The sequence below is a fragment of the Acyrthosiphon pisum genome, chromosome A1, assembly GCF_005508785.2.
Source record: "Acyrthosiphon pisum isolate AL4f chromosome A1, pea_aphid_22Mar2018_4r6ur, whole genome shotgun sequence".
In the NCBI taxonomy this organism is placed as follows: domain Eukaryota; kingdom Metazoa; phylum Arthropoda; class Insecta; order Hemiptera; family Aphididae; genus Acyrthosiphon; species Acyrthosiphon pisum.
Genome location: NC_042494.1, coordinates 3,347,011 through 3,357,976, shown reverse-complemented (window position 1 = coordinate 3,357,976; position 10,966 = coordinate 3,347,011). Strand labels below are relative to the sequence as shown.

The 10,966-nt window shown below is 28.3% G+C and overlaps 2 protein-coding genes across 2 annotated transcripts in view; both read left to right on the top strand.

Moving 5' to 3' along the window:
* The window catches only part of LOC100163934 (solute carrier family 46 member 3), a 10,226-nt gene extending 1,962 nt beyond the window's left edge, over positions 1–8,264 (top strand). The window contains exons 2-8 of the mRNA XM_001946408.5: positions 537–1,110; positions 2,565–2,922; positions 4,596–4,697; positions 4,777–4,914; positions 4,982–5,065; positions 7,499–7,655; positions 8,035–8,264. Of these exons, the coding sequence (XP_001946443.2) occupies positions 577–1,110; positions 2,565–2,922; positions 4,596–4,697; positions 4,777–4,914; positions 4,982–5,065; positions 7,499–7,655; positions 8,035–8,170 (1,509 nt within the window). The 5' untranslated portion in view covers positions 537–576 and the 3' untranslated portion in view covers positions 8,171–8,264. The remainder of the gene's footprint in view (positions 1–536; positions 1,111–2,564; positions 2,923–4,595; positions 4,698–4,776; positions 4,915–4,981; positions 5,066–7,498; positions 7,656–8,034) is intronic.
* Positions 8,265–10,262: 1,998 nt separating this feature from the next.
* Positions 10,263–10,966, top strand: part of LOC100575586 (centrosome-associated protein 350) — a 13,489-nt gene continuing 12,785 nt past the window's right edge. Inside the window, exon 1 of the mRNA XM_029486497.1 lies at positions 10,263–10,518. The gene's annotated coding sequence lies outside the window, so the exon portion shown is untranslated. The remainder of the gene's footprint in view (positions 10,519–10,966) is intronic.

Below are 10,966 nucleotides of genomic sequence, written 5' to 3'. Positions count from 1 at the left end.
TTTGAAAATCATATTTTATATTTTAGTTACTACGCTTTAATTATAATACCTTTCCACTAATCTACAGCTTGATACATATTTAGGAGGGTTGATACGACGTATTTTATCAACGAAAATGACTTCACGGCTAAAACTCTCACGCCCTGTAAAATGTTCGGATTTTGTTAATTTATTTTTTATTTAAAGAAGAGAACATTTCTAAGATCAGATCAAAGGCCGAATTTTCATTTTACTTTAAATAGTGGTAAAAATATACGTTTGAAAAAGAACGAATATTGTGCATTATTTAAATGCATATTTTAGCTTCTATAATTATAATTTTTAAAATCAGGCTTTGATACGGCCTGTAAATTGTTTTTTTCTTTTAAATAAAAAAAAAATGAACGAAGTCCGACTATTCTACAGGGTGTGAGAGTTTTTCAAGTCAGACATGTTTTTGTACTAAAAGAGCACCGCCTCCAACGCCCTTAAATAGACTATTATTATTATTATATTACATAGAAAAATAAGTATTTGATAGAATATGTATATTATAGATATTTTACACGCCGTCCAATTCGATCCACGTCAGTCAGCATGAGCAACCAGCCGGTCGCGACGGCCGCGGTGTCGGTGTGGCGGCGGTTCTGGAGTGGCGTCACCGTCGAGCCGGTGGTCGCGTGCTACATGACGGCGTTCACGATGGTCACGCTCACCGTGTCCAACCTGAACATGCAGAAGGCATGCCGCGTGAACCTCAAGCTGCCCGACGAGACGTGCGAGGCGCTGGTGACGAAAACCGCGGGCGGCTATCCGGCCGACGAGGTGGCCGTCCAGAAGCTGGTCACCGGCATGATGATGTGGCAGACGTGCGCGCAGAACATTCTGCCGTGCGTGCTCATGCTGTTGGTGGGTGCTTGGAGCGACCGGACCCGGAAGCGCGTTCCATGCATGCTGTTACCGCTCTACGGCGAACTAGCCCGGAACGCGGGCCAACTGCTCTGTGTCTACTACTTCTATCAGCTGCCCATGGAGGCGGCTGGAGTCGCTGAGACGATACCGCTAGCCCTCACCGGTGGCCAAACCCTTATGACCATGACCGCTTACAGTTACATCGGTGACGCCACTTCGGTCAGTACATTTTAATATTATTAAAGATTTAGGGTACTTATTGACTAGAAGCCCTTAAAATGTTCAATTAAAGTTATCAATATAACATGCGCAGTTAAAATGTTTTTTATTTGAATCCATACCTAGTGGAAGTAGGTACGTGATATATAAATGTTGAAACGTATACAAAATCAAAATAATTGCTGCTACGTCGTCTGCCGTGTCTCGTAGCTTTTATCTTATTCTTATTGGCCGAAGTAATCATGGTATTGTTCAACAACCATGGTCTACCGTGATAATATTATATTATACGAGATATTCGGCTGAGATCAACTTTTGGACAGGGTACGATACAGACAACGTAACTGTGAACCTGCGGGCTTAATTGATAATTTATTAATAAATAATAGCTTAACCCAGTAGTTCCTGACCTTTTTTTACTCTACGACTCTTAGTAAATTTTCAAAAATTTCACGCCCTACTCCTTAAATTAATACTTACACGACCTTATTTTTTTTTGAAATACAAAATAACTATATATTATACAAGATCAAATAAATTATCCATTGTGGCACTTTATAGTTTATTGTCTTGAAAAAATATCCAGCTCGTCCAAGTCTGAAAAAATGTCGATTTCAATTTATTCGAATTGAAACTTGGCTCAATAATAACATTAATAATTACAAGCTCGATTTGATTGTTATTAGTTAATACCTACTTATTTTGTTTATAGGTAAGTGTGATAAGCACCTACCTAAATGTAATAACGAAAGTGGTATTAATTAAGTTTCGATGAGAGTTATATTTAAAATTAAATAGGTACCTACCTATAACTAAATACATAAAAAAATATAGACATTCCTATTATTAACCATTTGCCATATATCATACCATTTTACCATTATAGATAAATAATATTGTCCATGAACGTCATCATCGGTTCTGCAAAATTTAGATAAAACCGGGACTTGTTATATCTCACCTATAATAGTCCTATCGATAATCGATTTGTATAGAATACATGATAGACCCCACAAATATTTTCGTAGTTCCCCAAATATATATTGAATAGTATTCATAAAAATGATTCCCTTCAATAGTTCAATAAGACCAAAAATTGGTTAATAACAAGTATTTTGCAAGACAGTTTCTAAAATTTGGCCATTTTAAATATTCAAAGATATGTTACCAATGTATCGAAGAATGACGATAAACTGCAAGTAAATATAGCTATAAGCGTATAACTCAAAAGACAGAAAATTTGTGTAACAATACAATTTAAATTTATTGATTAAAATATAAATATTAAATATATATAATATATAAATATACAATATACATTTCTATTTATTATAACTTAAAAGTCACTGTCACTTATAAATATAGCTTGGGGTGTATAGAAAAAAAAATGAGATAGCTTTTTATTGTTATGATTTTAATCTATGAACATACTTTGATATTTATACTTATTTTAGGTGGGACAACGAACATTTAGAATCGGGGCATTGAATGCTGTTATGGCTGTATCTATGGCTCTCGGAACGTCAATGTCCGGCATAATATATAATAAGTTAGGATTCTACGGAGCATATGGTATATCGTCCACGTTGATTTTAATAGGTCTGTCGTATGGATTATTGTTTGTCAAAGATGTGACGCCAGTTATGGAGGTGAATAAAAATAAATCATATCGAACGACCATATCAGAATTTTTAGACTTCAAACACATAACCCAGTCGTTCAATACTACTTTTAAAAAACGTCCGAACAAACAAAGGATTAGAATTATAATTTTACTAATTATATTCATGGCAAGTGCTGGTATAAATGCTGGTTAGTATAAATGAGACGGGATGAAATAATTATGTTTGAATATTAATATTAGATTCTGAGCATAGCAATGAGTGAATTGGTTTTACAATGATGGATGTTTTTGTCTGTCTGTCATCAACATTTGGGGTAGGTAGTAAAAATGCTTTTGACATCAATATCTTTTCTGATCGAAAAGTGAAACTAGTTGGTGCATTTGGGAGGTCAAAGTTTGAAGTGTCCAGTAGTTTTTGAAAGCGTCCTGAAAAACAACAAAAAAAACAATTTTTAACAAAATTAATTTTATTTTTTTGGTGTACCTAACTCAAAAACTAATAACCATAGACACTTGAAATGTTCACCAAACATCTGTATTAACATTGTCTATATGTTGACTCTTTTTTAGCTATTTATAGCCAAGTGGAAATTGTGTGCGTTTTTTTTTTTAAATTATTGTCGATCAAAACCTTTTCACTTGGTAAAAAAAATTTGAAAATTGAATGCAAGGTTTCTCATAAGTTGTTAGCTGTTATAGAGGATCAAAATTATTGAAGGTACATAAACATGATTATTATTTATATTTTATATTCAAATTTCGACAAATTTCATAAAAATCCTGAATAAATTGTTTTCAGTTAGAAATTCACAAAAGTTTTTCTATTCACAGCTAACATATTATACATTTTAATAGACGATTTCCCAAAAGTTTTCTTATTTTTCATAAAGTTTATTAGAAAGTAAAATAATTTTTTACAAGAGGGAGAGGGCAACCAAGGGTATTTTTAAATTTTTACTTCAATTTTACATAATTTTGTTAAACATTAATATATTCGTTAGCTGTGGACGGGTTAGATTATGTTAGATTGCCCCTTGGCTACGCCCTTGCATCCATTACGATGACACACTCGACAACTACTGTACCACAGAGTGGTATACATTTGTCCACCTTTTAGATTTTGAACCAAGCGAATAAGTTATTGTTTTCTGTAATATAGAATAGGTAACTAGTTTTTAATTTGTTAACAGTTTTAAAATTGTGATATTTTTATCCCGCATTACTTTTAAAACGATTCTGGCACAGTTCTAAGATTTATTCAAAATTCGAAATTCATCTAGTAGTTAATATTATCAGTTTTACTTATTGATATAAAAAAAATAACGAAAATACAATTACAATATATTATTCAATCGTATTTGTTACCATTTAAAAGTAACACGTACCTATGATACGTGAGTGTGATATATCCTTGTACTAAATTATTGATTTTGAGTGAATTTAGTCAGCTTAAAACAAATACTTGCTTATATTGATTTCATTTTTTATTCAAAAACTAGTCAGTGACATACTTAAAATTATGAAAATCAAACTTTTTAACAAATATCTAATAACATGTGTTATTTACATGTATAGGTATATATTATAGAAGTTAAAGTTACAGATATTTCAAAACAGTGTGAATCGAATGCACTGCTATCGACATTATATTATAAAGCCAATTACCTCGCTAAACTCAAAATAAGCTATGATTAAATCATTTAAAAAATGTTTTAATAATAGTTATTAATTATACATTAGTACGTTACCAACATTTACCTACTAACCCTCATAATAAAAGTCATTGAAAAAACTAAACAATGCATTTTATTATAATTATTGTTATAATATTTATTAATTACTTATTTGTATACTTGTATAGGTTATCATACGGTATGTTATTTGTATACTCGTGTTCAATTCAATTGGAACGAAGTAAAATACAGTGTATTTGCATCTTATGAATTAGCGATGAACATAATCGGTTTGTTTCAAAAATAATTTTTAAATCCTAATAATTTAAATGTTTTTCAGACTATATTAACGAATTTATTTTATTTAAGGTCTTCTATTCACCACATTTGTCCTTAGTAAGCAATTGAAAATTTCCGATGAAATAATAGGAATGTTATCATCGATTAGCCAAACACTGGGTGCATTATTATACACCTTCGCTTACAACGAATCCCTTTTCTATATAGGTAAGTAATGAAACTAGTTGATAGAGTTATTTTTATTTACCTATTTAATATGCTCATTTGTGTACAGGACCTCTTGTGAACATTTTAATCGGTGCAGAAAATATATCTACCAAATCATTGATGACAAAACTAGTACCAAACACTGAACTCAGTAAGACTAACTTAACATTGATTATATTTAGTGATCGAAGCGGGGGAAAAATACGGAGGGGTGGCATTACACCACTTCTATAATACGTTTAGACATTTTCCATCCTCCCCTCTTATTTTATTTAAAATTATCCATCCCTCCTTGATTTTGAAAAACTAAACGTTTTTTATTATGATGTTGAATAAATATTTTTTAGAAAAATATTTAAAAATAATATTTTTTTTTGTAAAAAATATTTACAATTTTAATGTTGGACACAAGAAGTCAGTAGACAAAAACGTCACTTACACGCTAAAGATATAATTTCGCATCCACAATAATGCAATAGGTGATCAGGAACCACTGGACACTGATCACTAGTAACTAATATAGGTAGCCGATAGATATTAGCACAATACGATGACAGCTGCATTTGAGTTTATAAAAGCACAGTTAAAGGAATTAATCGTATTAGTCCCCCCCCCTCACTCTTATTGATCCACTTCGAACAATCGTTATAAGTACTTATACTTGGATTGTTTTTTAGAACTATTATTCATATTACAAGAAATTATTTAATTTTTATTTGATCAACTTAAAAAAAATGTTTAGTTAAAACGTTAAAAAAAAAGGTGGGTAGTCGGATGTCAGTGGATGTCGCTCTGCACTGTATAATAGATGGTATTAAATTTTAATTCATTGATATATAATATCATTGTATACGAAAAACGATTCTGAGCGGTTTGTCAATGTGGATATTTTATATTGTTATTACTTATTATTAATACGGTTAGTTGAATTAATATTTTACAATTACAAGAAAATAACTAAAATCGTTATTCTTGATTATTTAATAAAATTAATATGTTATTTCCTCCAAATTTGAACATAATATAATAACTATAAAAAAACTGTGTTTTTATATTTTTGAGGCTTTTTGGTTACAGAATAAACCACATACGTGAAACCTTTTTTTAAATTTTCAATACTTAGCTAAAAAAAGTTTAACATTTTATATATTTTCAACTACAAAATAATTTTTAAATTTTAAATTTGATCAATGTTGCCAAAAATTGAACTTTAAATGCTTATAAAAAAAATTGTGCCCATGTACTTTTAATATTTTTCAACTGCTATAAGAAATATATCAGGGGCCTTGTATTAGATTTTGACGCATTTTGGGCCAAACAAATAAAATTTTATTGATAGGTATTTATAGAAAAAAACTAAAAAAATTGAAATTTTAAATTGTCCGTAAGCAACTCAAAACAAATCAAAATATTTTGAAAATTTTATCAAGTATAGGAATTGATAAAATAAACATATAATATAAATCTCAAGTGTCTAGGGTTATTGGTTTTTGAATTACAACAAAATAAGAAAATCACTACATGAGAAATCGAGTGAATGTCCAATGTTGTAAACATTTGAACTTTAAACGCTCATAACAATTTAATTTAACTTTCTTATAGGCATTTATTTTTTGATAAAGGTAGATAACCTTATAAGGTCTTATAGAATCTTGCATTACATATTAAAATCTTAGATTTAAAAATAAAAATGTTCATAAAAAAAAAACTGTGACTATGGATTATTAATATTTTTTGAATGTCATTGTAACAATATACCTATTAAAAGCCTAGTTGTATTCAATTTTCAAGCTTTTTTTAACCAACAAATACAATTTTATTGACATTCATAGAGAAAAAAAATTAAAAAATTGAAAATTTTGTAATGTCTGTAAACAGCTTTTTTCGAGTTAATCGATGGACGGAGGAGGAACCGCGTTAACGTTACTTCTCCGGGCATTACTTCTCCTCCGGTCCGTAAACAGCTTACTACAAGTCAAAATATTTTGAATATTTTACGGTGTATAGAAAATGCAAATATAAATGTTCAGTGAAAATGTCATGTATCTACAGTAATTTGTTGTAGAATTGCACCAAAAACCAAAACGATTTTGCGTAAAAATGCCCGTTTTTCTTTAATTGTTATGTTGTTTTTCCCAGTGCTTTTGAAAACTACTGAGAATTTTAAAATCCCGAAGCACCAACTAGATTCACTTTCCCATCGAACAAGATACTGTTTAAGAAAATAAAAGCAGTTACAGACACAAAAATAAAAAAATTAATTTAAAAAAAAAACACACTTCATTGTAAAATTAATACATTCATCGCTCCGATCAGAATTTAAAATTAAAACTAAGTATCTTGATTAATTAGATAATATAAGTACTTCATAACATATTTTGTATAGAAAAATATTTTTCAGTTTTAACTAACATATGATTATAATAAAAGTTTCCCGTGTATCATATTTTACTTCTTATGGTGAGATTATTAAAAAGTATAATACAACATTTCTAAACTATAATCATTTATTAAATTGTTAAATTAAAAATTAAAGTTTTTAGATTTAATTAAAATTATAATTAATATATTTGTTTTATTTAAGGTCAAATAGCAGCTATATTTGGCATTGCAGAAATCATGGTTTCATTGGTGTTTGGTCTTATGTACAACGGTTTATATGAAGCCACAATTAATATTCTACCTGGTGCTTTTTATATGATCACTTTCATATTCAGCGCCCCATCTATTGCTTTGTTCCTGTAATTAATATAATTATTTATCTAAATTGGTTAAAATTTTAAAGTTCTGTTTTATTTAAAGTTCTGTTTGCTAAAAAGGCCAAAAAATATCTTTTGAAATAAATTCATTTTTTTTTTTTTTTTATTTGACAAATCATACATCATGCAATTTATAGAGTACCTATATATTTTCTTGACTCGTACAAGTAGTAATAATTTTATATTCATACCAAACTTAAAATATAATTCATTTAATTTCCCCAACATTGTCTGGTTTTAATATTCAATGTGAGCAGATCTTTAATATTTATACTATCTTTGTACTTCTATAATATTTAATAAGTCCATTGGTAGATTAAAATATTATTATATCTGTTAAGGTTTTTGTTTTTGTGTTTAGATGGCTGTATATGAAGCGAAGAAATGAATATGAATACTTAAACGAGTCAAATGATGTAGTGCCACATGAAAAAAGTGCAAGACTAAAGTCAAAAACTTCAAGTAGTTCTAACTATGGTACGATCATAAAACCATAACAGAACCAACAAAAATATGTGACTGATTTTATAATATATATTATGTACCTATAATAAACAAAGCTGGACACTTACTAGTTAGTTTTAATTTATATTATCGTCTTTGAATTTACTGTGTAAAATAATCTAATCTATTATCTAACTGATACCTAACTCGTTAAAAACGATTAGTAACTAGTTTTTTGTGTAGTTTTTTTTTTCATTCCAAAAATTCAAATTTTGGTAAAATCGCTGAGTGCCGACTACCTATTTAAAGCCATGATCTTAGTTAATTAATACCGGTAATGAATATTGAGTATTTTTAAGATTTTCAATTGTATGATAAAAACATTTTTCTAGTCACATTATTTCTTTTCGATTATTTATATTAGCTATGTCTATTCCTTTTAATACGGATTATACTTCAAACGGATTATGGTTAAAAAAAAATGCACAGATGTCGTAGCAGTCAGTTGCTAGATCAACCCGAATTATATTCTTGTTTTTTAAATTTTTCGAAAAATATATGTAATATACATAAATTTTTCGAAAAATATATGTAATATACAATAGCTCATACAGTTAAGAATTTAAAGTTAATAGAAATACGGATGTTTATACTTCATAGACATTTTAGATTCTGAGTGGAACGATAAATGTATTAATTTTACAATGATGTGTGTTTTTTTTTTAACTTTTGTGTCTATGTACACGATAAGTATTCGAAATAATGCTTCGATTTTCAACTTCAGTATCTTATTCGATGGGAAAGTGAATATTGTTGATTCAAAATTTAAAATTCCAAATAGTTTTCAAAAGCACCGGAAAAAACAACATAAAAATTAAGGAAAAACGGGAATTTTTACGGTTTTTGGTGTAACTCTAAAACAAATTAATGTACCTATATACATGAAATGTTCACTAGTTAATAATATTTACATTTTCTATACATGATCAAATTTTCAAAATAATTTGATTTGTTTAGGAACATTTTCTGTTTTCAACTTTATTAGTCTTTTTTTCTATGAATGCCAATAAAACTTTATTTGTTAGGTAAAAAACATGAAAATTTAATACAAGGCTCCTACTATATTGTTACAATCAGGGGCGGACTAAGACCCTGAAAGCCCAGGTGGGTATGAGTTTCAAAACTACCAAACAAGAGACTCGTGTTACAATTTTTACTTGAAATAAAATTACTTTTTAAGGAACTTATAACAATATGAAAAAAATTCTGTCAAAATTCTATCAAAAAATAAATGTCTATAAGAAAGTTAAATTAAATTTTTATGAGCGTTTGAAATTCATATTTTTACAATATTGAATATTCACTTGATTTCTCATGTAGCGGTTTTGTTATTTTATTGTTATTCAAAAACCAATAACTGTAGATACATGAAAATTTTACTGAATGTTTATATTTTCATTTTCTATACACCATACAATTTCGAAAATATTTTGACTCTTTTTGAGCTGTTTACGGACATTGTCAGTTTTCAATTTTTTAGTTTTTTTTTCTATAAATATCAATAACATTTTATTTGTTGGGTAAAAAAGCGTGAAAAATTAATGCAAAGCTCCTGATTTATTGTTACAATAGCAGTTGAAAAATATTAAAATATGTAGGTACAATTTTTTTTTATAAGCATTTAAAGTTCAAATTTTGACAAAATTTATGAAATTTAAAATTTAATAATTAAATTGTAGTTAAAAATTTATAAAATATTCAACTTTTATAGCTAAGGATTGACAATTTAAAACAAGATTCCACGTAAATAGGTAAATAGGTATATAAATTACTTTGTGCACAATAATATCATCAAATATACTTGGTATATAATATCATAGACTTACTGACCGTTTTCGCTCAGAATCGTTTTTCTTATACAATGATATTAATTCAAATTTAACACCATCCATTACAGTAACCCACTTGTAACCTACTGTACATCAGAGCGACTTCCACTTACCCTATTTTTTAATATGATTTTCTCTAAGGTACCTAATCAATATTGTTTTAAATTATCTCAATTCGTGGTTTCACTGGACAAAAATTTAAAAAATAGTAAATACTAGAAATACTGATAACAAATTGATAACAGCATTCGTTGTCGGATTCATATATTTACGTTAATTTTTTCATGATATTTTGTAATTGTAACAGAATACACGAAAAATCTAAAATTCGTCTGTATAATATATTTTATTATACGTTTTTAATTTACCTTATTATAGTGTATTTATTTTGTATGTCCAATAAATAAACTTAACATGTCATACTTCAATTATGGGGGATTTAGTTGATCTTGCACACTCGCACCACGAAACTGTTTCATTACATAATAATATTATTATACATCGGAACTGTAGTGAGTATAATATTTATTTACGCTATATTTGTTTGTTTCTAATTCTTTACTAGTATCATACCGATTTAAATATAGCTATTACGTATTTTGAAACCTATGCAGGGCCGGATTTAAGGTTTTGGGGGCCCCAGGGCCCACACAAGATTGAAATATAAGAATTTTTAGTTGATCTACATGGTTTAAAACTTTAAAATTATATTACTGATGAGTTATTCTCTCATCATGCTATTAATTTCTTATTACATCAATTTTGCTTATTGAACATAATTAATACAGATTTATAAAATGTTAATACAATTAATAAGTAAATACAAGTAACCTTTAAAGTCATCTCTTTTTATTTTTTTAAATTAGTACATCAAAACCATTAAATAAGTTGTTATTAAAATATATTTGATGCTAATGAAAACTAAAATAAATCCTTCAAATTATTTTCAATAAAAAATTT